This window comes from Limulus polyphemus, unplaced genomic scaffold (genome assembly GCF_000517525.1).
Source record: "Limulus polyphemus unplaced genomic scaffold, Limulus_polyphemus-2.1.2 Scaffold1568, whole genome shotgun sequence".
Lineage (NCBI taxonomy): Eukaryota > Metazoa > Arthropoda > Merostomata > Xiphosura > Limulidae > Limulus > Limulus polyphemus.
Window position 1 is genome coordinate 88,924 of NW_013667178.1, and position 27,463 is coordinate 116,386.

At 32.1% G+C, this 27,463-nt stretch overlaps 1 protein-coding gene across 1 annotated transcript; it reads left to right on the top strand.

Annotated features, from left to right (window-relative positions):
• Positions 1-1,001: 1,001 nt before the first annotated feature.
• On the top strand, positions 1,002-22,492 carry LOC106464137. The gene is made up of 2 exons (XM_013924246.2): positions 1,002-1,096; positions 15,091-22,492. The coding sequence occupies exon 2, from the start codon at positions 15,214-15,216 to the stop codon at positions 22,351-22,353; it is 7,140 nt and encodes a 2,379-aa protein (XP_013779700.1). The 5' UTR covers positions 1,002-1,096; positions 15,091-15,213; the 3' UTR covers positions 22,354-22,492.
• The last annotated feature ends 4,971 nt before the right edge of the window (positions 22,493-27,463 follow it).

The window sequence follows — 27,463 nt, forward strand, 5'->3', positions numbered from 1 at the left end:
CTATTCATGTGCAAGTTATCTTGACCTTTGACCCCAAGTCAAAATGAAAACCATTACTGTTATTAAACTAGAAAGAGGAGAATATGTAACCGTTGAATGTGATGATTTGTCCGATCAGAGAAACTTATTCACTGTGTACGTTCGCGTAGGGATACACCAACGCAGGCAATTACCGTTGCCGAGATAACCGTTGGCTGATGTTTCCGTACGTACGTTGAGATTGCGTTTCATGTCAAATAGTTCCAACTAATTGTTGACATGCCCCCTCCCCCGATGTACATGACATCAAAAGTTAACATCATTTAATTATATTATAAAATTATAATACTATATATAAAAACAAAGCTATTCAATAATATGCCTGTATTGCCTGGCTTATCATATTTCTGGAGCTTGAGTACTCGTCAGGTTAAAAATCGATGTTGAACCACATGCTAATCAAATATCAGTTATTAACTGTGTTAATAATGAGAAAGACAATCACCATTTGAAATAATTGCTAACTAATTCTTGGCATATTTTTCCTTGTTACGAAAGTACATATTTATACTATTGCTTCATTCATTTGCTTCTGTAGGCATGAAATTGTTTTGTACTTGCATGGTTTAAGTTCACATTAGTATATCCTGACAGTTTTTAATATATAGTCTAAATTAGCATAAAAACTATATCATCTTAGGTACCACAGAATATTTATTACAGTTTCACAACCATGGGAACCACATGAAAAAAGATTTGTTGTGGAAAAGCATGTAATGTACAGTTATAATGGATTCCATCTTCAAAGTCTACACCTAAAAGTTAACCATGTTAAAACAACAACAAAACGACTTATTGATTGTGAAAATTCTTGCATTTATCGACTGTTCTCACTCAGCAATGGCAACAAAATTATGATTAAGAAGAATCCTACAATGTAATGGCCATAAGTGATTCCTCCCCCACCCCCCTCCGTTCACCTGCTAGTGCCAGAGATGGTGTTCACTTGATCACGTGATCGTCTCCCTTCTGAAACTGCCTTGTCGATACTGTGGGCTGCTTTGGTAGAGGAACCAGACGAAAAAGGCTCCAGCTGCCATCAACTCAAGCGTTTGTGGTAAGTTTACGCTATTCTTTTGTAAAGTTATATTGAGGAAGATATCCTCAACAAGTTAATTATTAATGATACGCGCGTTTTAAGATTTTATTCATTGAATTTGGAACTGAATTTTAGAGTATTGGGGTTTCTTTCAAGCTGCCTTTACTTGAGTCATCTGCGAAGGATTTTAAATGGACAGTGTTTTGTCTGGATAAAATGGCGCCTGTTCTTAGGAACAGAGAATCCTTTTGGGTGATGCTACTCTGCCAGCGAGTCTGTATCTAGAAAGTCATGCATCTTTTAGTCTTTGAGTTAGTGTTTACAGCAAGTTGAATTAAAACGACAAATAATTTGTAATGTTATACTAAATATCATTTTGTTGTATTTTTGTTTGTTTTATCAATTTCTGACATCATTATTAATATCAGGAAGCTGGATTTTACTGTTAATTTTTTATCTATTCTATGATTAATATAGGATTATTAAGCACAGCTATTAATATTATTATACTTTGTAGTTATGTATTTGTTCTTGTACTTTGTATTGTACTTGTAGTATTTTATATAGAAATTGAATTTTTTTTTGCCAAGTAGCCCATTATTTGTTTAAAGTATTGCTCCTCATTATTTTTAATTTAATGAGATAACCACCTATTCCAATCCAGTTTTTTTAAAGCTTTTAACTATTGTTTTTATTAGAAGTTAAAATGTTTTTAAATCTAAAATGCAGAAACAGTAGGTGTTATTTATAATTCATAATATTTATAAATTAGTGCATTTTGTTGTATACTAAATTGTTACTGACAAGTTAAATGTCATTAGATGTCTGTGCATGTGTTAAAAATTTATAAAATTCCTCATTCTTTATTAATTTTATAAGGTCTATAAATGGTATGATATTTCAGAATGGAAACAGAATGGTCCTAGATAACTCATCACTTTGAAAAAAGTATAAGATACTTTTTTAACTAGCTGTAGTAATGTACAATACTTTTATTGTATATTCCAAAGATCATGACCACATGACCTCTCAAAAGGTCAAATATTATTAATGATTCCTGAATGGAAAACTAGATCTACTCTTGAAATGATCTAGAAATAACCCCTTAACTTTCAACTTTACAACAGAGCTCTATTTTTATTATTGATGGGGGGGGGGGGGGGACCTCACTCAATTGTGAATAAGTCACTTGACAGATCCCAGTAGTGTTAAAACTATGAAATACCAGTATCAAAAATACTTATTACTCTTAAAATGCCCCAAAGTGTACACGTGTTTAGTTAAGATAAACGTACAATAATTTCTGATTTATTTCTGAAATATTTTTGTACAAAAGAAGAGGAATAATAAAAAATGTTATGCACTTATTTTTATATTTTCTCAACTACCTGGTTGTTTTTTTCATGTCCAAAGATTTCTTAAATATTGTTATATTAGAGTCCTATTTGGAAAATATTAATTTTTTTTTTATATGTCATTATATTTCGTGATTAAACACGCAAAAGAACTGATCAGGCAGTTTAGTTAGATGGATCAGTTTCTGGATTTGAAAAAAAAAATCTTAGTCATCGAAATGAAGAACTCTTAAAGAAATAAAACATTCATTATGTTTTCAACATTATGTAAAAAAGATACACTACCAAGTCACTTAAGACACAGCTTAAGACCTTCTTCCAAGTCAGATAAGATACACCTGAAAGACTGCCAATTCAATTAAGACACAAGTAAAATAAGAATCCACTGCCAAATCAGTTAAGATCAACTCTAGTAGCAAAGATACGCTACCAAGTCAGTTAAAACACAACTCGTAGATCCATTGCCAAGTTAGTTGAGGCACAACTCAAATAACAATCCACCTCCAAGTCAGTTAAGACGCAAATCAAATATAGATCCACTGCTAAGTTCTTTAAGGTACAAATCAAAGATACACTGCCAAGTTAGTTAAGACACAATTCATATAAAGATCTGATGAAAAGTTAATCAAGCCATACCTCAAAGATCCACTGCCAAGGCAATTTAGTTGCAACTAAAATATAGATCCACTACCAAGTCAGTTGAGACACAACTGAAAGATCCACTAGCAAATCAGTTAAGATGTAACTCAAAGATCCACTACCAAGTCAGCTAAGACAGAACTTAAATATAGATCTGTTGTCAACTTAGTTAAGACACAACTAAAACATGCACTACCAAGTCAGGTAAGGCAAAACTCAAATAAAGATCCACTGTCATGTCAGTTAAATCAAAACTGAAATATAGATCCACTGCCAATTAAGTTAAGACAAAAATAAAATAAAATCCACTGCTGAATTAGTTAAAAACAAATCAAATCAAGATCCACTGTCAAGTCAGTTAAAATACCACTCAAGTAATGATCCACTACCAAGTAAGACACAAATGAAAAAAAGATCCATGCCATATCAGTTGAGATAGAACTCAGATTCACTGCCAAGTTAATTAAAACACAACTCAAATATAAGATCCACTACTGAATCAATTATGACAACTGAAATAAATATCCATTAACAAGTCAGTTACGACATAACTCATAGATCCACTGTCAGAGTGGTTAATATAGAACTCAAAGATTGACTACCAAGTCATTTCAGATAAAACTCAAATAGATACACTGCTAAGTCAGGTAATACAAAACTCAAAGATTAACTGCCAAATGAGATAAACTGAAATAAAGATCCACTGCAACTGAGTTAAGATAATACTCAATTAAAGATTCACTATGAAGTCAGTTGAGACACAACTCAAAGGTCCCCTGACAAGTCATTTATTACACAATTCAAAGATTCTCTGCCAAGTTAGATGAGATGCAACTGGAAGATCCAATGCGAAATCAGGTAAAACACAACTTAAATATAGATCCACTGCCAAGTTAGTTAAGAGACAATTCAAGTAAAGGGCCACTGTCAAGTCAGTTAAGACACAAATCCCATAAAGATCCAATGCCAAGTCAGTTAAGATGTACCTCAAAGATCCACTGCTAAGGCAATGAAGATTCAAATAAAAATCCACTAGTCATTTAAGACACAGCTCAAATAAAGATCCACTTCCAAGACAGTTTAGAAGATTCACTGACAAGTTAATTAAGAAACAGTGCAAATATCCTCTTCCAACTTGTTTATGACAGCTGAAAAATCCACTGCTAAGTTAGTAAAGTCATAACTCAAAAGATCTACTGCCAAGTCAGTTAATTAAGAAACAACTCAAATATTTACCATGTCATTTAAGACACAACTCAAATGAATACACAATACCAACTAAGTTAAAAACAGAATTCAAATAAAGGTCCACTGCCAAGCAATTAAAACAACTTGTATAAAGTTAAAAGTCAGTTAAGACAGTTCAAATAAATATCCACATCCAAGTCAGGACAAAACTCAAAGGTCCCCTGCCAAGTTAAGATGCAACTCGGCAATTCATTGACAAGATAGTTAAGACATAACTGACAAGGCATTTAAATGCTACTGAAATATCCATGACCAAGTCAGATCAGACAAAACTCAAATAAATATCTTCTACCAAGTTAGTTAATACACAATTCAAATGTCTACTATCAAGTCAGTTAAGATACAACTCAAATAGAAGTCTGCAGCCAAGTCAGTTGAGACAAAACTGAAATAAATATCTACTACCAAGTCAGTTAAGACATAACACATCCACTGCCAAGACATTTGAGACACAACTCAGAGGTACACTGTTAATTAAGTCGGTTGCAACCAATCTCAAATGTCTAGTGTTGAGTCAGTTAATGCAGAATTCAAATGTCCAATGCCAAATTACTTATGGCACTACTGAAATAACACTCCACTACTAAATCAGTGACACAACTGAAACAAAGATCCTCTGCTATGTTAGTTAAGAAACAACTTGAAGATCTGCTACCAAGTCAGTTAATCTGCAACTCAAGGATTGACTGACAGATCATTTAAGACACAACTGAAATAATAATCCACTGCTAAATCAGTTAAGATACCAATTCAAATATAGATTCACTACCAAGGCATGTAAGATACAACTCAAATATCTATGATAAATTAGTTGAGATAGAACTAGAAGATCCTATATCAAGTTAGATAAGAAACAATTCCAAGATCTTCTGGTAAGTTAGTTAAAACACATCTCAAGTAATGGTCCTCTACCCAGTCAGTTACTTGCAAGTGACATAAAGATCCACTGCCAAGTGGATTAAGACAAGCACAAATAAAGATATGCTACCAAGTTAGTTAAGGTACAACTTAAACAGCAACTTTTAATAAACACTTAAACTGATGAACTTACCAAGACCATTTAATTGCTATATGGGCATATGATTTTTGTTTTTTTCTGAAAATCAACAATAGGATATGACATTATTGATATTCACTAAAGAGCAAATATAATCAAGATGTCTATTTGCTGAAAATTGATATACTTAAATTTTTCAGTTCAGAATCCATGAAACATCATTTGGAATGGGCAATATATGCTTTGACCCAGTTCATTTCTGCTAAAAAAGTATATGTTTCCAAAAGTATTGAGTTATTGTTTTACTTTATTGTAATATATTCAATAAATTGCATTAACTATTGTCTCAATTCACAGAATTGCTTTTATTTAACCCTATCACCATGGGTCAAAATTTTATTGAACTACTATTTTATGAATTTATGTCAATAAGTTTGGTATCAAACTGTAGATTATAATTCAAGTTTTAGTATTATACATTATTCAATTTCATACTTTAAAAATAAATATTATAAAAACATATCTAAACATCAATTTTTTTTGTGTGTCACGTGGTATGTTGAATGCAGCACTGGTTCATATTAGATGTTTGTGATGTCAAAATACAAAGTCTATAGTTTTGTATGGATTATGAACTCAAATTACCAATATTAACAAGCTAGAATATAAAATAAGAACCTCCTATCTTTTCTATTTGCTGAGATAATGCTCAAGTACTGAATCAAACACAGTGGCCCCTCTCAGCTCTTTCCATGTTTGGAAACAGTCCATTACTTGTGTATATGACATGTGAATAACCAATCAAAACCTCAGAATATTCCCCCCTCCCCCCTAGTGGCTTTCTCAGCCATTTTAAAGTTTTAGGATGCCATCTTTCTTGCAAAACAAGATTTCAAGGAGGTAGGTTGTCTTTAACCTTCTCAAAATTTCATATTTTTTAGACTCAAATAAAGCTTAGTTACTAAACTTGATAAATTATAATGGAATTCTGTGGTATCAACATAGTAACTTATAATTTTTTGCTTATTCAAATGTATATGTAAAACCGAAAAAAAATATTTCGTTTCACGTCTTCCACGTGCAAAATTTCTTAAACCTTAGCAAGCTACGAGAAGCAGCAACCTAGTACAAAGGTTGTAACAAGAAGAAATAATTGTTTGCTTTACTTCTTCATCTACTGTTGTATGTTTTAAGAAAAATAAGTTTATTAACTTGTTTGAAATTGTAATAATGTATATGCATATATAATGTATTATAACTGAAATGTGACTGTATTTTACAAAAGACTAATCTACTAAAACACAGTGAAGACAGGTCACTTTGTAAAGACTAAAGGCCAGTTTCATATTATTGGATACAGTAACATGAGTGCACATGAGCCACTTCATTGTAACTTCTGTATTGTTAGCCAGGCGTGACTGGAAGGTAATATAATATAAAATAATATATATATATATATATATATATATATAAATGGATAATACTATGAGATTTAAGCTATTTAGACTAAACATTTGTATTTTCGTACTATAATTTATAGTCATTCTAGAATGAAAAAATATAATTTACATTTATTTCCTAATATGTTATGGTGGTTATGAGGTTATGACAGACCCAGTATAGTTAGGGTAGAGAAAATAACAGACAAAATATAAAGTTTTACTGAAAACAAACACTTGAAATGTATTTAGGAGATCTTAGAGATTACACTAATAATATTTGACATATTTGGGATGAAGAATAGTTTTTAACCTTGACATGAAAATCACTTCGCACTTGGACTAGTAATGAAACAGATTCAATATTTTTACAAACAAATCTTTAGTAAAAATACTTCATTAAAAAATCTGATGTTTTTATATACAAAAGACCTGGAATCATTACTAAAAGTCTACCAAATTTTGTGAAGATACACATACAGCATTAAAAGTTACAGTATAAATACTTAACATGTGCAACTGTGTATACAAACTCATGTATTTTATACTGAGCCTGTTGCGAAAGGGTTAAATCTTTTCTTGTGAAGGATAAACATATAAACAGGATATTATATATGATTCATATAATGATGTATTGAAGTGATGTGTATGTAAGTCATTTTAGATTTGAACATGAATATGTTTTTAAGCTAATACTGCTATAATTACAAAATTATCTTGAAATGGGTGTACTTGATGTAGATAACTATTAAATATGTGAAATATGGAACTTATGTGTTAAACATGTTTGTACTTTTACCTTATATATATACAAAGTGACATATCATACAATAAGTTTGGATTATGGTAGCTTAGGTATCAGATGCAGTAGTGTAGGAAGGAGTTTCAAAGTGTGGGTGCTTGGCTAGACTTGCAGATTTTACAGTGGGAGATGGAAAGTATAAAGAGCTGCTAAAAGTAGTTTTATGTTGCAAAAGGCAGCTCAATCTAGGGAGGTCTGAGGCCATGTCTCCCAGAAAATTAATAATTTACAGTTGCTGTATAAGTCAAATATGTAACACTAGGAGTAACAGGCATAAGTAAGTTTAAAATATCTATATGGATTGTGATTTATGTGTGATAGGATAAATAGTAATGTAATTTTTCAAGCAGGTCAGTTATTTTGCCTATAGAGCATACTTAGTATAGGAGACAGTAGTTTGTCTTGTTCATTATGTGAAAAGATACTATCAGAGTGCATTTTACTGCCTGTCCTTAGTACCAAGATGAAGAAATATTGTGCAAAACCACCAAGTACTAAAAATCATTGTTTCTGATGTTTTTATTGAAATCAGTTGTTTAATTAATAAGTCTTGTGTTTGATTTTGGGAAAGCTGATTTTAAAAGGTATTTTGAGGGAAGTATTGGAAAACTGTATTGAACATGAAACATTTTTATTAGATTATTACTAAATGAAAAATGGCTGTCTTATTACAATATGAAATTTATTAGTAGCCTGTAAGAAAATTATCAAACTATACCCGACAAATTTAATTGTTAAGGCTAAGAAAGATTATCAAAATATCATAGTTCAAATGTTAAATTTGATTTTAAGGTGTTTGAAAAGAGAGAGATTCAAACTGACCAGTTTTTTTAGGGTATGGAGGGCTTTTTAATTCTTTAGATTATATTTCTGTTTAAAAAGTAGCTGCATTAAAAATGTTTCATTCATTCTTAAGAATAGAACTTTGACTATAATGAGATTTATCCTAAAACTTTGTAGAATGGTAAAAAAAATACATAGTAAGAGTTTTAACTATTATTTTTTTAACTTTCTTCACATTGTGGGAAATTCTTGATGACTTAAGTTTGGCAGTATGATCTCTATTTTTAAATATAAAGGGTCTATTGTTAGCTGGGTATTCAAAAGCTGTGGGCAGAAGTCATTTGAGAAGGTATTTGAAAAATAAGTGTTTATTGTTCTCAGCACACTTAGAAAAAAGCTTACTAACTTGTTGAAATCTTTTGATTTGAATTCTAATGATGGCATTTGAGTTAATGTTATGTATTGGATAGCATTTGATGAGGTTTTATGAAAGATCTAAATTAAGTTGGATGCTTGAGAAATCAAGGAAAATGTAAAACACTGAATAGAAAATAGGCTTTAGTGGGAAGCAGCAAAGTTTGTTAATAAAGAAGCATTTTTCCAGTTTTGCAAAATATGAAAAATGGAATCTGTTCTGGGAACTTAGTTGTACGTTATTGATAATTTGAATTGCTTTTTTGTATAGTAATATTCACAAAACTGTGGATGATACTAAAACACTAGGATTAACTGATTCTGTTGAAAAGTTTTTCTTACTTAAAAAAACCTTGACTGTCATTATAAATGGGCCTGAATATGAGCTTACAAAGTTATGTGGTTTGGATATTTTATTCCTCATCTAGAACATAAAAGGATTATAGGAGGGTTCATTTAAGTATTCAGATATTTTAGAAATTTGGACGTTTTTCCAACAAATTCTAAGGCAAGAAAACTACCTGAAAACCACACTGAGAATAATGCCTTTCATAGTTTTCTGGTATGACTTGTGACAACAGATCACAACACTTTTTTTTTTCACTTCATTCACTCTTCATAGAAAAAAGTCTTATTGACAGTCTTTTGATCATCAGAACTTTCTCCAGTGTCAAGAGACTTTTGAAAAGTAACAGTTTTGTCTATAATAACTTGTTCATTCATTTTCTTTAAGAAAATATGCAAGATTGAACATTGACAGAAGCTTACTGTATACTGGAATGAGCATAGTTTTGGAAATCAGAGTTACATCATTTTTTAACATAGGACCTCTGCCTCAGCCAGGCAAAGAAACATTTTTGGATGGCAGGGCAAAGAAAAGACTTGTAATTGTTTATTGGATGTGTTGCATACACTGCTAGAATGTTATTATGTTAACAAATTTCATTCAGGAGTTATGAACAGTCAAAGAAACACAAGGTTTTGCAGTGGTTGCACCACTTTGCCAGCAACGAGCACACACCTTATTTGAAAACCTTTTTTTTTATTGTCAGATCAAATTTAGGAACCTTTTTTATTGTCTTTCAATTGGATACCTTGTTCTTGATCTTTTGATCTGGCAGAAGGTTACTACTACTATTATCACCACTGTCCTTGTCAACACCAGACCTATTTTTGAGTGCTGCTACAGCATCTTTGGACTTGATGGATGGATTGGCCTCAATAAGGGCTGTCAAAAAGCCTGTCATGATTCCATCCACAATAGCAACATAGGTTGCAAGTGGAACATCTTTAAACCTTGTATGTGCAAGTAATTGGTGGAATGATGATGGTGATGATGACATGCTGAAGAATAACAAAGTCATGGTCATTGGGCCATGGGGCTACCTGCTGAAGATCTTTTGGGATCTGGTCTGAAAAACAGATGCAATGACAGGTGAAGAAGAAGGCAGCTCACATAGTAGACTTGTTGGTTGCACAACAAGAAGTATTGTTGCTGACTATGGGGTTTCTGTTGATGATGTGGCCAGTCATAACTCAGTTATTTTTTGTAGAGTTTGGAATCTGTAAATTTTAATTGTCATGTTTCATCATATGCCACATTCTGTACAAGTTTCACAAAAGTTGGATAAATCCTGGATATTTTACATTCAATCTCTGCCATCAAGATGTGTCTGGTTGAATAAGAGATCCTATGTTAAAAGTTCTGTAAGATACCTCATTATAATAGGTCCTATGTTGTTCCAAAACATTGTTATATAAGTTATGTTATAACACTATTTTTTGATAGGTTGTTTAGGCAGAGTATTCATAATGAATCTAAGTTTCAAATGGACAGCAACTGCTTGTTGTTGAAACCTACAAATGTAGAGGATGACATTTCAAAAGACCTGAAGACGAAAGGTGAAAGACTTTCGAAACATCATCCTCTACATTTGTAGGTTTCTACAACAGGCAGTTGCTGTCCATTTGAAACTTAGGTTCATTATAACACTACTATTTGTGTTCTGAGATTTTGTTGGAAACCTGTTTTATATATAATTTATGCAAAACAATGTTACTTTTGTAATTTTTTTTATTCATTAAATTTTCAGAAAGTCTATTTTGAGGCTGTGTAGAAGGACTTAGCTTTACTTGAATGGCGAGCCAAATTAAAGGGAAAATACAGACAAAATTGGGATATTTTCAAGAAGAAATTGCAAGATAGCCATGGCCCCTGTAGTAAAATAAGTTATTACTATGAGGAACAGACCACCTAGGTGAATTAATAGACAAAGGGATAGCATTAGAGGTTTACAGAATTAAAACTGATGGCCAGAATGGAAGGTTTAGAGGACTAAAGAGAAATTATGGAGTTAGCAAAAGTAAAAATTAGGATATCAGAAAGACTTAGGAATAAGAGATGAAATGTAATATTGAAACTAATAGTGAGGATTTCTTTTTTATGTAAAGAAATGTTACTTGATATATTTCAAAGACCAATTCTCATACTTGTGTATTGCTTTTTATATTTATATATAGACACACACACACACACACATATAAAGTAAGCAATATGTGAGAATGACTATTGGTCTTTCAAAGAATGGGGTAGAGTTTTGTTGATAACTATGAGATTACTGAGTTGTTAAATGATATTTACTCATCACTTTTCAACAGGGAGAGTTTTGGTTGGATACCAGACCTTAAGAATTCATGTGGAGAAAATATTTTTAAAATGTGCAACACAGATATGTGATCATTCTCATGTACAAATGCTGTAATGATAAGGAAGATTTTGTATTTAATGACAAACACTCCCTCAAACTTAATGTAGAAGTAATAATGTATTAACCCGATCACTATTGGTCATGGGCCAAAGGCCATTTCATATCGCATTTGTTGACTCACATTCAAAATTTTATTGAACTACTATTTTATAAATGTATGTCAATAAGTTTGCTATCAAATTGTAGATTATAATTTAAATTTTAGTATTATATATTATTTAATTTCTTAATTTAAAGTAAGTATTTAAATATTGATTTTTGTGTGTCACATAGTATGTTGAATGCAGCATTGGCTCCAATTAGATGTTTGTGATGTCCAAGTACAAAGTCTGTAGTTTCTTGCAAATTACGAATTCAAATTACTGATTTTGACAAGCTAGAATCTATAATAACCTCCTTTCTCTTCTGTATAGTGAGATATAACTATATTTACTGGATCAAACAGTGGCGTTGCCCACCTCTCTCTCTCCAATTTTGAAAACACTTCTATATTTACACCTGCTTCTGTCTACAACTTTCTGTCTATAACTTTTAAATTAGTAAGCGTATGTTAGTGAAATTTTGCAGATTATCAGTAAATATTACAGTGCTTTCATATGCAAAATAATTTTTTTGTATTAAGCAATGTTTTTCTTGTGCTTTTTTTTTCTTTTCACATGTTCCCTATCCAACGTGCAAAGTAATTTTAATTTTAAGATTAAGAATACTTTTATGCATCAGAAAATTTTCAAATTTCACATGCGAAATATTTATAATATCCAGGTAGTTATCACACATTTCTTAAGAAAAAACTTTCTATTTTATCTGTTATTTTCACAAATGAATATCTGTATGGGTTTGGTCGATTTGATCAATCTCATAGCCACCATAAAAAAATAAGAAATAAATATAAATTATGCCTTTTTAGTTCTAGAATGACAACAGATTATAACATGAAAACATAAATGCTTAGACTAAATAGCTTAGATCTCATAACAGAATACATTTAAATATATTTATTATTTTTATTATATTGACCTTTTAGCCGTACCTGGCTAACAATACAGAAGTTACAATAATGCAGCCAACATGCACTCATTATCGTATCCAATAATATAAAATTAACCTTTAGTCTCTAGAAAGTGACCTGTCTTGGCTATGTTTTATGGGCTAGTACTTAATGGACTAGTATTTTGTAAAATACAGTCATATTTCATTTATAATACATCATATATTTATATAGATTATTACTATTTACAAATAACTTCTTAAAGTAAATGAAGAAGTAAAGCAAACAATTATCTCTTCTTGTTACAATGTTTGTCCTCAGTTGCTGCTTTTTGTAGCTTGCTAAGCTGTAAGAAATTTTGCACGTGGAGGATGTGAAGCAAAATTAATTTTTTTTAGGTTTTATATATACAGTTGGATAACCAAAAAAGCATAAATTACTATATTGATATCATTGAATTCCATTATCATTTATCAAGCTTAGTAACTAAGATATATTTGAATCTAAAAAAATATGACACTTCAAGCAGACGGCTCCTAACACTTTAAAAAAGCTGAGAAAGCCACTAGGAGGACATTCTGAGCTTTCGATTGATTATTCATGTGTCATATATAGAACTATGTATATATAAGGGACCATTTCTAAAATGGAAAGAAATGAGCAGGGCCACTGTGTTTCATTTAATACATGAATGATATATAAGGAAATAGAAAAGATATGAGGTTATTATTTTATATTCTAGCTTTCCAATATTGGTAATTTGAGTTTCTAATTTGTACAAAACTATAGAATTTGTATTTTGACATCACAAACATCTAATCTGAACCTGTGCTGCATTCAACATACCATGTGATACACAAAAATCTATGTTTAAGTGTATCTTTTTTTTATATATTTACTTTTGAATTAAGAAATTAAATGATATGTAATACTACAATTTGAATTCTACTCTACAGTTTGATAAACTAATATGAACCAGTGCTGCATTCAACATACCACGTGACACACACAAAAAATTGATGTTTAGATATGTTTTTATAATATTTATTTTTAAAGTATGAAATGATTGATTATTCATGTGTCATATATAGAACTATGTATATATAAGGGACCATTTCTAAAATGGAAAGAAATGAGCAGGGCCACTGTGTTTCATTTAATACATGAATGATATATAAGGAAATAGAAAAGATATGAGGTTATTATTTTATATTCTAGCTTTCCAATATTGGTAATTTGAGTTTCTAATTTGTACAAAACTATAGAATTTGTATTTTGACATCACAAACATCTAATCTGAACCTGTGCTGCATTCAACATACCATGTGATACACAAAGATCTATGTTTAAGTGTATCTTTTTTTATATATTTACTTTTGAATTAAGAAATTAAATGATATGTAATACTACAATTTGAATTCTACTCTACAGTTTGATACCAAAGTTTGATACTAATATGAACCAGTGCTGCATTCAACATACCACGTGACACACACAAAAAATTGATGTTTAGATATGTTTTTATAATATTTATTTTTAAAGTATGAAATTGAATAATGTATAATACTAAAACTTGAATTATAATCTACAATTTGATACCAAACTTACTGACATAAATTCATAAAATAGTAGTTAAATAAAATCTTTAATGCAAGTCAACAAACATGATAACATCCTTTGACTCATGACCTGTGTGGAAAGGGCTAAACACATGATGAAAATTTTTTGTTCTTGTAAGCTGATATGTCTTGTATTTCAGCTTAGCTTGGTGATGTACTGTTAGAAGAAAAGATGTACAACTCTCTCTGTTATGATTTATTTTTTTTGTAAAGCTTCCTTTATCGTTTTATGAATTATGATGTTGCTAGCATGATAGGGAATAAAAGTTTTTTTTGTAGAACAAGAAGAGGTAGACTTAATTACATCATTTTGTACCCACCTGTACCAGGTTTTGTTTTGCCAACTTGTGAGTAGTGTTAGGTCTTATCAGCCTAAGTAACGTTTTGAATGGTCAAAGAGAAATGTAAATATATATTGTGGTTAACAATATAAAAAAAAGTTAACTTGTTCATAATTTTGTTATAGTAAAAAAGAGTACTTTTATTGTATACTAGTGATCCTTAAAACAGTGAAACTGAATTCATTGCTTTTCAAATAAAAACAAGATAAAATTTAGTTTTTAAAGAATGTAAGAAGATATGAAAATATGTAGTTAAAATCTATAACAAAAAATAAGTGTTTTTAATTGTTTGTTAGAAACATATCACAGTGAAATCTTTTTGAAATTTGAAAGTGGCAAATTCATAAAAATGTTTCATATGAAAATATTTTTCTCATTTGTTCTCAATATTTGTATTAGCAATGCATAACTGTTCTTATTTTAATATTTAAACTGAACAGAAAGTACTTGAATGTTTTCACTTTGTGACATTTACATATGTGCAAGAGAGTTAACTATGTGCATTTTTGTCCCTAACTTATAGACATAACTATTCTGTTACAGTTGTTAGATGAATTAAAAAAGTTTAAGACAAGGAAAAGTGTTGATTTATTGTAATTCTAATTGAACTGTCTTTCAGGTGTTTGATGTAGTTGAAGCACTAAATCCAGGGAAACAGATGAAAAGCTAGCTAACTTGGTAATAATATTTAATGTCACAGGAAATTGCTTCTATGAAACTGAGGTGTTAGTACATTTGAAACATGTCCAAGTACCGGTATGTCTGTGATGCGTGTGATTATGTGGCAGAGACTCGAGGTACGCTTCTTCAGCATGTTGCTTCTCATCATGCAGCTCAAGTATTTAGATGTCCAGCATGCCCATTTATAACCCAGTATCGAGCTAACTTACGCAGACATAAGCGAACTATTCATGGAATTCGACCTAATGTATCTCATCGTATGTTACAAAAAATGAAAGTACGCATGAGAAAGACACAAAAATTTCAAGATGGTGGCTACCATGAAAAACAGGTTAACTTTTGCCAATCACCTGGAAATGTGAAAAATCAGACTTTTCAAGCTTTATCAAGTAATATCCCTGGTAAATCTCAATTGCAACTGAAAGCACCAAAAGAAGATAATGATACCTTTGATAAAAAGTATTCTATTACATCAAAGAAATCAACTGAAACCTTACCCTTAGAAGGCTATCTTCGTGTACGAAGAGTCTACAGATGCCGGCAGTGTGATCTTGTTACTATAAACCCCAGAAAATTTTTATATCATCGTCAAGAAGTTCATATGGAAAGAATTACTGTGTATGAATGTCCCTACTGTTTGTATGCATCAAAAAACTTTCAAAAATTACAAAGACATTGTGGGATGGTACATAAAAAAATGCTGGTTAAAAATACAGATTCGACTCAAATAAAGCAGAATCCTCAAAATGAACGAAAAGCTGTAAAAAGTATTCAGAATTCTTGTCAAAAGCTACTTAATTCTAGGTCTTTAACATCTTCAAGCAAAACTATAAAAGATAATGATATGGGTAGTCCACTGGAAAGAAATAAAAACAAAGCATCTTCCACAAAATGTACTGATGCAAAAACAAATTCTACAGAAAATCACAAAAAGGAAAATCTTCAAAAGTGTGATTATGAATGCCTCAAACACAATTTGAAAACAAAAAGTAAAGTGGAAATGAAGAGGCATGAAAACACTTTTCACTTAAAGAAAAAGTTTTTTCGTTGTTTAAAGTGTAGCTATGTTACTAGTGAGCGAGCAAAGTACACTAGACACTGCAAATTTCATTCATTGCCAAAATTGAAATGCAGTTTTTGTGATTTTCAAACAGCTTATAAATGGAACCTTGATCGCCATCTAAAAAATCATGGGTTAGAAGGAGCCTTCAGATGCTGTGAATGTTCTTTTAAGACTCATGATAAACAGTCCTTATTGATGCATCAGTGTGATCATAAGAATTCTAACTGTGAACAGGAAGAGAGCAGCTTTCCTGATTATACACAAGGTGAATATAGATTTGTTGACAGGAGTTCTAGTGCAGAAAATAATAATGATGATTCACTTGTCCATGATGAAAATTGTAAAAATTCTCCTAAATTATCTTTTACCTATGATAAGGTAGAGGCTATGAAAAGTAATAAGTTAATGAAAAAAAGACTCAAATGTCGTTTTTGTGCTTTTACTGCTTGTCCATCTGGTGTAAGAAGACATGAAATGGGACATCTAACAAAGAAGAAATACTCGTGCCCAACCTGTGGATTGGGTTTTGATCTTCTTCCGTATTTCACTCGTCACATAAAACAGGAGCATGGAACAACTGAAAAAGTAGCCAAGATTATTGTACAAGGTCTAAAAAGAAAGAGTGGAACTGTCAAATCAATTCCAACTTGTGTTGTCTGTGGTTACAAATCAAAGTGGATGTCAGAGTTAGAGAAACATCTTCGTGTTCATTCAGGAGAAAAACCCTTTTTATGTTGTTATTGTCGATACCAGACTAAATGGAAAGGAGATTTAACTAGGCACCTGAAAAAGTATCATCCCAACAAACCCGAAATGCCATTTTTCAAACAAAAACTTGTGCCAAAAATTAAAATAAAGATGGCAAAAAGTTCTTTACCTGTCATAAATAGTCACATGTCCAATGGGAGTGTTAAGTACAAAGTTTCTGTTCCTGTGAAAAAAGATATTAAGACACTAACAAAAAAGATATCACATTTGAGTGATAATGAGGAGTTACCCCTTGACTTAAGTGCTCCCCCAAAAATTACCAGCTTTATAAATGAGTACAAAAATATGTCTTATTCAGAAGTTAATATTTGTAAAGATGAACTTAATAATACCTCACAAAATGGTGAACAGAAATTACAGTTAGAGATCAGCAGTGTGAATGAACATGATTCAACTAATTGTTCATCAGAAAAAATGAAAACTAAGAAATACAAATGCAACCAATGTCATTTTGAAACACTTTCAGTCTCCAGTTTTCACACTCACTATGTACAGCATCATGATAGACAAGAATTTATGTGTTCTGCTTGTGGGTACAAATCTGAGAAGCAATGGGAAATAACAAAACATATTAAGATGAAGTTTGCTAATGATCCAGTACATCACTATGCTACCTGTTTATTGTCTTGTAATATGGGAGAAGTTGACTTTACTAAGTACTTAAAGTTTTTGATTGAAGCACCACCAGATAACAATTTAAAAAACCATACAAAATCTGACATGGAGAAAAGTAGTGAAATATTTAATGAAAGTGCAGTGATCTATGACAATAACAATGATACAACTCAGAACAAAATTAGTCCAGCTCATCTGGTGCAATCAACTAATTCCAGAGAAGCTAGAAATAAAATATTTAAAGTTGGTTTAGTAGGAAATTATTCAAATAATATAAATAAATTATATCATTGTAATCTTTGTAATTTCAAACATTCTGACAGGAAAGTTGTTGTAAGTCATATGACTGTTCATGCTGGAGTTAAACCTTATCGCTGTCGTATCTGTAAGTTTACATCTAACTGGCGACATGTAATCCTTAGACACATAAAAAATAAACACTGTGGAAATTTCAAAGATCTAGAAGAATGTTTTAGTTTTAAGTTGAAGAGCCGTGTTCTGCATCTTACAAGTATATCGACAGAAAGCAAACAAGTTGCTAAGAAAAACTGCTATCCCCTTGAGTGGTTTAAGTGCAACTTGTGCCCCTATAGTTGCCAAAAGCAGTTCTACATGAAAACCCATCTAAAGCAACACCAGCCAAGAGATGGGTCACTTTTAAAGTGTTTACATTGTCCATATTATGTAAAATATCGTAAAACACTTGTAAGACATATGAAGTTGCATGAACAGTATTCTGCCAACATAACCATAAAACATTCTATGAATAGTGCTGCTGGTAGAGGTGAGGATTGGGAAGATGCTTCCATTCATTCCTGTAAAAAGGATAAAAAAAATAGTTCTAATGATATTTTTGAAGATGTCAAAAGTACTCTTAAATGTGTTGGTGACATTGATAAAACCGAGGAAACATCCACTAACCCACTTTTTGGATGTACATCATTGTTTAAAAAGTATATGTGTAGTCAATGTCCTTATAAAAGTGACAACAGGAAACAGTTTCTTCATCACAAGCAGTTCCACCGACCAAACAGAGCTGCCCCACATAGGTGCACAGTTTGCTCATATTGGGCAACCCGACTACATCTGTTGAAACAGCACATGAAGCTTCATATAATTCATACAAAATCGATTGACAGAGAGAATGAGTTTCCCAGCAAGGAAAGTATTCAAGAAGATGTCCCTTTTGAAATAACAGAAAAAGGAAACTTTCTTGTGAAAACATACAAGTGTTGCTATTGTCCAATGAAAAACCGGCGTCGAGCAAATGTCAAACTCCACATGTCAATGCACAATAGAGACACAGTTTCCAAATTTTCTTGTCCTATTTGCAATTATCAATGCAATAATCAGGGAGTGTTAGGTGTACACTTAAAGTTACACCAGGAAAGTGAAGTTGATGTTTTTTTGAAAACAACTAATGGTACAGAAATACTGAAAGGATGTTCTACACCTCCTGAACCCATTATTGACTCAAAAAATGTACAGAATGAATCCTGTGTCAATTATAATGAAAAAAGAACATTAATAGGCAATGAAGGAGAAAAACTGAATCTGTTAACTGAACAATGCTCATTAACTCCTTACAACCGAAAGGTAAACTTTAGCTATTTTTGTATGAACTGTCCAGCACTTTTCAAAAGCATTGGTGGTTTCAGAACTCATAAAAGTTTACATGGAGCTAATCATCCATTTCGCTGTCCTTTCTGTGATTATACAGCAAGACATAAACCACACTTACACAAACATCTTTTGGTACACAGCCCAGCTTATGCTGCCAAACGAAAGGCATCAAATGCACCACCACTTAACATATCTGACAAGATGTGTAATCTTCAAGACTCAAATAAATACAGTTCTGATAAAAATGAGAAAAGTGGGATAAGTATTAAAGAAAGTACAATGAATAACCAGATGCTACTGCTAGAAGAAGCCGAAACACAGTCTTATTTGCAGGGTCTTTGCCAAAAAGTATCACAAAAGCTATTTAGTTGTCCACTTTGTCCTGCCAAATTTGTGAAACAAACAACTTTGAATTTTCATTTAGGACTCCATGGTGGACCTGGCCTACATATTTGCTCTAATTGTAACTATACTGTACCAACAACATGCAGTCTGTTAACTCATACTGCACTGCATTCACAATTGTATAAATTTGAACATTTGCAACAGAAAAGTTATCAATGCCCGAAATGCCCTGCTGCATTTTCCAAACACAGTCGCTATGACCGTCATGTTTTGTTACATGGCAAAAAATCAAAATACACATGCGAAAAATGTGACTACTCAGTTAGGTGTGCTGCTAATCTGTACAAGCACAACAATGTGCATGAGAAAACTCTACTACACAACCCTTATGTTGTACAGGAGGCCTCTGTTCCTCAAGGTTTGATTTATGGTAAACAGGTTTCTGAAAAAAATACAGTATCAGCAGAATCTCGTGTGGATGCTATTTACAAAGAAAATATAAAACATATTTTTCGCTGTGATCGTTGCCCTTACACGAGTGAGAATAAGAATGAGGTCCAGAATCACCAGAAACAACACAATGCACAAGGAGGAATTACTTGCCCACATTGTGACTATAGAACTACACTGATGTCATGCATACTAGATCATATTAACAGCCATTTTCAAGTCCAGGACTTTCTTACAGTTAAAGCATTTATGGAACCCATGGTAGAACTTTGGAGTGTAGAAAATGAAAATAGAGAGCAAATATTTAGTGCTGATAAAACTTCTATACACTATAAGAGCTTTGAAACATTACAAGAAGTTGAATATTTGGGTCTTGCAAGAGACAAGATACATGATGGTACAGCCAGGAATTTTCAGTTATCTGCTGAACCTGATTCTGGTAACAAGTATTCTAAAGAAGAGTTCCTATTGAATCTAAATGTAGTAGAAAAGAAAAATGTTTCAGTAATACGAAGTGAACATAACACTAAGATATTAAAACCAATTGAAAAATATTTTCATAGAGATGTTACGTATGTACAGTTAGCTAAGCAAAATGCATCTGAGAAATTGGCAACTGAATTCTGCTCCATCAGTAGAGAAGTACATAATTTGCAGAAAACACAATGCCAGCAAAGTGAAGTTTCACAGAATTTATTTTCAGATGCTAAAGTTCCATTGTCAACTGAGAGTAATGGTTTATCTCTGGAAGAGCTGAAAACTATAACATCTCAAGTTTCACAAGTTTGTGAGTCTAATAAAGAAAATTCTCTTTTGGAATATAATGAAGAAAACATGTGCATGAATCAAGATTCTTCAGAATGTAAAGAATTTCTATTACATAAGGCTGGAGAACTAAAGGTTTCCCAACTTGTTTGTGATAATAGTGCTCAACTTATAAAAAGTTCCTTATCAGAATCAACTAATATGAAACAAGGTTTGCACACTGACTTACAGCTAAATGTAAAACCTGCTACAGATACCCATTTTGTCATCAAAAAAAGAAAGGAAAAAAACTTGCTGTTACCAGAATCATTAACCATGGAAGGGAAAGAAAATAAACTAGAAGATCCATACATGAACTTTCATGATTATGAGACCAAGTCAAAATTTTCAGTGAAAAATTCTGTAACAGATGTTAAAGAAACCAACAAAAGTCAAAATGAACCTCAAATTGTTTTGAGTCATACAAACAGTTGTCAATTCAAAAATGATAATAGCACTTCAAATGATGAGGAGCTTAAAATCATGAAAAAAGAGGAACCTGATAAATTGGAAACATGGTGTCAAGAATCTAATGTAAAAGACCTGAAGAAATATGAATCACCTGAATTATCATCTGTTAGTGAATTTGTAAGTCCATTTCTAAAAAATACTTTAACAGCAAATGATCCAAGCTGTATTAATATTGATACACCCAAAGAAGACTTCATCAAATCTCATAAACAGAAGGAAGTTAAGGATATCAATGAACATGACACTGATATTTCTGTAGAAGAGTTAATGCGTAAGTCAGAGTCTGACTCCATGTGTACAAAACCTTGTGCAGAACAGAACAATGAATCAATACAGCACCACACAGAAACTGTTAAAGATTTTTCACATGAACATAAAATGAATGAAATCTCTACAGAACAGTCTGATTCCATTTTAAGCCTGAACAATTTAAGCCTGTTTTCCATTGTAAATGAGAATGATATGGATCTTGATGGTCAGACTGAAAATTTCATGTTGGAGGATAGTAAACCAGTATTTTTACATTCAGAAAGGAAAATAGAAGTACTAGAAACTCAGAAACAGATCACAACCTTTGAGACAGGTAACACTTTATATAATGATTTTAGACCTCCTAATTCTGTTAACATACTGAACCATAATTCTGATAGCATTCAGTCAAATGATGTAACTGAGCTGTCATCAGTTTTAGAAAATAGTCAAGAAAAAAATGAAGGTAAATTTTTTAAAACCAGTTTGACTTCTGACTCTCAACTTTTGGACCTGACATCAATGACTGAGGACCAAACTGATGACTTTGTCATAGGCAGTGATATGTTTTATATTTGGGATGTTGAGTTATCAGATTATTCAGATGTTGGTGCCAATGTTTCAATTGGTGATTCTAAAGAAAATAGCATGTGCTCCTTGGGTGTAAATTATGATTTGTGCACATCAAGCAACAGTATAGTTTGTTTATCCCAAGAGGAAATTGATTCTTACGATTTTGAATATCACACCTCTGTTGAATCAAAGCAAAGTAGAAGTGAGCTGTTTGCAGAAACTAAAAATCAAGAACAATAGCTGTATATACTTACCATGATAGTGTTTTTAACCAATTTCATTTAATTGAGATTTTAAATTTTTTCTGTCATAGTGTTGTTCTTGTATGGTATTTATTCCTGTATTTATCGTACTATTAAATATAAATTTAACACACAAATTCAGGCAGAAATGTGTTTATTGCCTGAAGTAATATGAAGCTGGTGGTGTATTACATAGTTCATTGTCTGCATTGATAGCATTTATAAATAAAATCATAAAGGAAAACAGTAATTTAATCAAAGAACACATTTTTCTGTCATAGAAATGAGTTTGAATAAAACCAATATAAAAGTTTTAACCCATTTTATACTATAATTAATCTCTTAAGGAAAATGTTTATACTTTTTTGGCTGATGCATGCCTTTTGGGGTAACATCTATGGATCGAAGACATGATGCATTTCAGCCTCACAGGACTTGAGTGTAGACAGAAAAATATAGCTGATTTCTTTTTAATGGGTAATGTAAAGGTGAACGTTATGCACGGCCAATCAGAAATGGTGCTAGTATTACAATAATAATACAAAGCGAAAAAAACTGGCATTTTTTTTCAAAAGCATAGAAAGATTGGGAAATTATATATCTATGATTTTACATGATAATGTTTTTCCCCTACTTCATATTATTACTGTTCCCGTTAGGATCTGTGACATATTTTAGTGATACAAGACATGCACTGCAATTTTAGGTATATAGACCTTTGAATTTTTTAATAATGACAATAAATTTTACGTGGGACAAGTGAAATATGTGGAAGGCTAAGTATTTAGTTTTTAATAATATATATAATTACACCCAATTCCTGTAACTGCTGAATTTAAAGCGATATTTAATCATAGTAATATTTGGATGGAACTGTAGGTCGTGCTTAGCAATCTTGTACTTGTGTATAAAGCTAGAATTTTGTGACCATTTACCCATAGTTTGGTGTGTGTCGCATAATTGCTTCATTAGATGAAGTTTTAAACAACTGTTGTTATAAGAGTTTGTCGAATTTGTAGCGTGTTCCAGTATAGGTATGCCAATGAAATTTTATGGAAAAGTAGACGGTTTATAGCAAAGTACTTACTCTTACATCGTACATAAATATTTTCAGTGAAACTGAATATAACAAAGATTGTAATTTATCAATTTAATTTGTTAGAAGAACCACATTAGTACTTTAAGATGAATATACTTGTGTAAATATATATTTTCTAAGTTCAAAACATTCTATCTTTAAATTTTTTAAAAATTACAAATTTTTATCATCATTTATTTAGTACTTGTACTTGTAATCTGTTTGATTAAAACAAATTCTTAAATATTCTTTATGAAAATATCGACATGATAAATAAAATAAATACTAGGATTATCATAAGTTAAAAAACATTTGCTCCAATAATTACGAAAAGAATATGATAATTAAACTAGTTGGATTTCTACATATATATTATAGGTTTCACAGTTTTCTTAGAGCCATCTTTGTTTACACTTTTTATTTTCACTACAATTTGCCAAAAAGGGATTTGGTTTAGGCTGGATATTTAATATGCCTAATTTTTTTATTGTTTTGTCAGATCAATTAAATAAAAGTAGGAAATAATGACAAGAGATACGTCTTAATTTTGCAGACTTTCCAAAAACGTAATGTTATTCATGATAACTAATAATTTCTTAGACTCGTATTTTAGGTAAGATTGTAATTATCGTTTATTAATAAATAAAATGTGGATCTAGTGATGAATAACTGAAATTTTGATATAACTTCGAATGACGAACAGTGGGTTTTCGATATCTCATAAGAAAGCTTTAACAAAATATCTGATTAAGTTAATTAACTTGAATTATTTTTAATATTCTATAGAAGAATATTAAAAATACGTTAGCAAAAGAACTTTTATTTTTGTCGCAACTCGTATTTTCACAGACATGAGACTCCTTCCTATTTTTGTTTGTTGTTAACCGTAAATTTGTTAGTTTGTTGAATTTCTCGCAAAGCAACTATAGGACTATCTGTGCTTTGCCCACTGCAGTTATCAAAATCCTATGTTTAGCTTTATAAGTCCTCAAACTTACCACCCATTGCAAAATGTTAACGCTCATTACCACCTTACTAAATGACATGGCTAGAGAATTATTCATAAATTATTTAAGTGGGTTCTCAAATTTTCTTTGCACAAGATCCCCAGAACATTCTGCATCCTGACTGATGCCTCTCCAACTCGTTCAATATAAAGATGATGAATACCTTAACAATATTGTGTTTGCTTTGGATACTGGCTTGATAGTTGTGGTGCTTGGTTCGCAATATTCGGGCTGCGAAATCGAAACCCGCCACCAAACATGGCCACTCTTTCAACAGTGGGTGAGTTTTAATCTGATGGTAAATCCCAATATTTTCATTAATAAAGAGTATCCCAAGACAGCTGGCCGTAGGTGGTGTTGACTTAGTGGATTCGCACTTAGGATTCATAGTCAAATGGTTGTGGTTTTGAGGCTTGCTAGCGACATGCTGTCATGCCCTTGATACTCTTTAACCTAAGTGTATGATTGATACTGGTTGATAGCTGAGATATTAACCTGTAATGGACTGCCATCCCATTCAAGAGGAATTTGTCACCATTCTCATACAGTGGTGCCAATAAAGCCAGAGCTGAGCACCAATTCCTAAGCGTTGTCTCACCATTAGAGGGACTTGGCCTTGAAAGTATATTCTGGTAATGTTTCTGAATTTTCGAGTAGATGTGTAGATCAGATATTGAGAGGTTTTAAACCTATAATATTCCTTTTGCTTAGACGAATATAGCATACTGCAACAGTTATCCAATAGAATCTTAAACTAATGCGATTCTGTATTTGTGTCCACTCTTGGGGTAGGGCAAGCCCATCTCAAGAGGTCATACAAATACTTATACGAATAGGAGGCTCTCTCCTTTGTATATATTATTTGAAATACTTTTTGTCATAGATAATCTGAGGCTTATGTCATATTGCTGCATAATAGTCATTTTCCCTCACTTGAAAGTGTGATATAACATTGAGCTTCCTTTCCTTGTCCTTAGTAGACATATTTGGAAAGTTTTTCTAGCCCCAACAGCTAGTGTAATCACAATAGGAATGTTGGAAGCTGACAAGTAAGTGAAGTGCATAGACACTATTCTTGTTAATAAATCTTTTGTTGACTTGTTTTTCCTTTGCTGCCCATGTTCAGTTAACTCTTGGCATGTGATTTACTGAACCTTTGTTATTACAGAAATCTATGGGTACCTGTTAGATATCAGTATGTACGAGTTCCACAGACTAGTTAAAAAATACTTGTATCGGTGTTTTGACCAAAGAATTTGTTATTGGAGAGCTTATTTTGAATGTTTCTGTTTTACTCTCTGGTACTGTAACATTTGCAAATCATGATGATGGAAAAGAATGATATAGAACTTGTAGTGTACACAAGGGTACTAAAATGTGGCAGCACACCCTGACTTGATGTACAGTGAAGAAGCACATGAGTGGTTCTTATAATATACAGGGGCTTTGAATTTGGTCAATGTTTTTACCCCTCATACAAAATTTCTTCTAACCTCGATGGGACAAGAACCAGAAGAAGCAGTCTTTCATACCCAGAGTGTTTAATAGTGATGGTGAGAATAAATCTGCATTCACGATCTGTCCCAGGACCACAACGTTATGGGTTTCTAGTTGGGCAATCCCAGGCTTTCATGATGTTACCTCTAACAGTTCCTGTCAGTGGTTTGGCAAATAGGGTAACAGAAAAGTGTCCAGTAGCGTGACATCTAGATACTTATTAGTATGGTCTCTATAGGAGTTTGAGTTGCATGTGACCAGAGAGATTGATGATATGCATGCAATGGATGAAGCTCAATATGTTTCATTGCAGTGCCATCAGGCAGAGCAGGTGGTATCTCTCTATGATCCAACAAGGCATACTGATGAAGTTGTTGCTCCTAAAATGCATTATATGACAGACAACAGTGAGGGATGTAATAAAAAGTATTTCATGACATGTTGCATCATTACAATGCCAAAGATGGTGCATGTATTTTCATACTGAGTCATCCCACTATGACTAGCAAAGACATGAAATTCGTCAGGATGCTATGAGAAAACATTAGCAAAATGAATCCGGTATATTCAGCAGTGGTTTGTGGTAAGGTGTCAACAGGAAATCATGGGTTAACTACTTGATTATTGGTTGGTTAAAAAACAATTTAAAAGGCATTGCAACCCTTACTTTCAAAACTATTAGGCATTATATGGCAAAGAGATGTTGGTCTAATGACTTGCCATAATCACTTTATCTTTATAGCTGAGTTGCAGTGGAATTTCTGTAGAGCAGATTGTACAGAACTCGCTTCTTATACAGCTAGCACAGCTGAGGTTATCATACGAAATATTAGGGAAATCTGTAGTTGGATTCAAGTATGAGTTATAATTCTGATGAACCAAAATGCTGAAAGGATTTTACAATCTTTGCTTTCTGAGCACTCATGTTAAATTTTGTGGCAAAATTTAATGGACATTTGGTTGTATAAACCTCCTGAGCAAACTCACAATCTTGTTCATAAGTCTGCATGACGTTATGTTGTCACTGTACGATATTTTACCTGCTAGGCTAGTTGGCATATCCCAGTCTTCCTGAAGTTTAGTAAGGGGTTGTGTTTCAACACAGCTAGATAAATTAAAGTAGACTGCGTAAATTAGGAAATGTGCATAATACCTTTTGTGTATCTAATTTAACATGTTTTTAACAAATACATGGCAGTGTGAGTTGGACAAACATAGTGATTTGGGCTTATTGCTATGTTAAGATAGCAATTTTTCTGTCATCCAATGTGTACCTGCTATATTAAATGTGTCTGTATCTGTATTCATTCTGCTTATATTTGTCCATGATTACTGTTATTTTCATGACACTGTTCCAGATGGAGTAAGTCTAACTCTTTATGTTATGCTGGAGGCCCACATTTGTTTGATGCACAAGAAGAGAGCAGCAAATGCTAATTTCGCTTGGTGTGGAAAGTAATATAGGTTTCAAATGGTGAAGTTATGTATTGGTAGTACATGTTGATTAATATGTGACGGTAGATACG

Excerpts from the sequence above, each read along its gene's own strand:
- LOC106464137 (XM_013924246.2), top strand. The coding sequence starts at position 15,214 with ATGTCCAAGTACCGGTATGTCTGTGATGCGTGTGATTATGTGGCAGAG.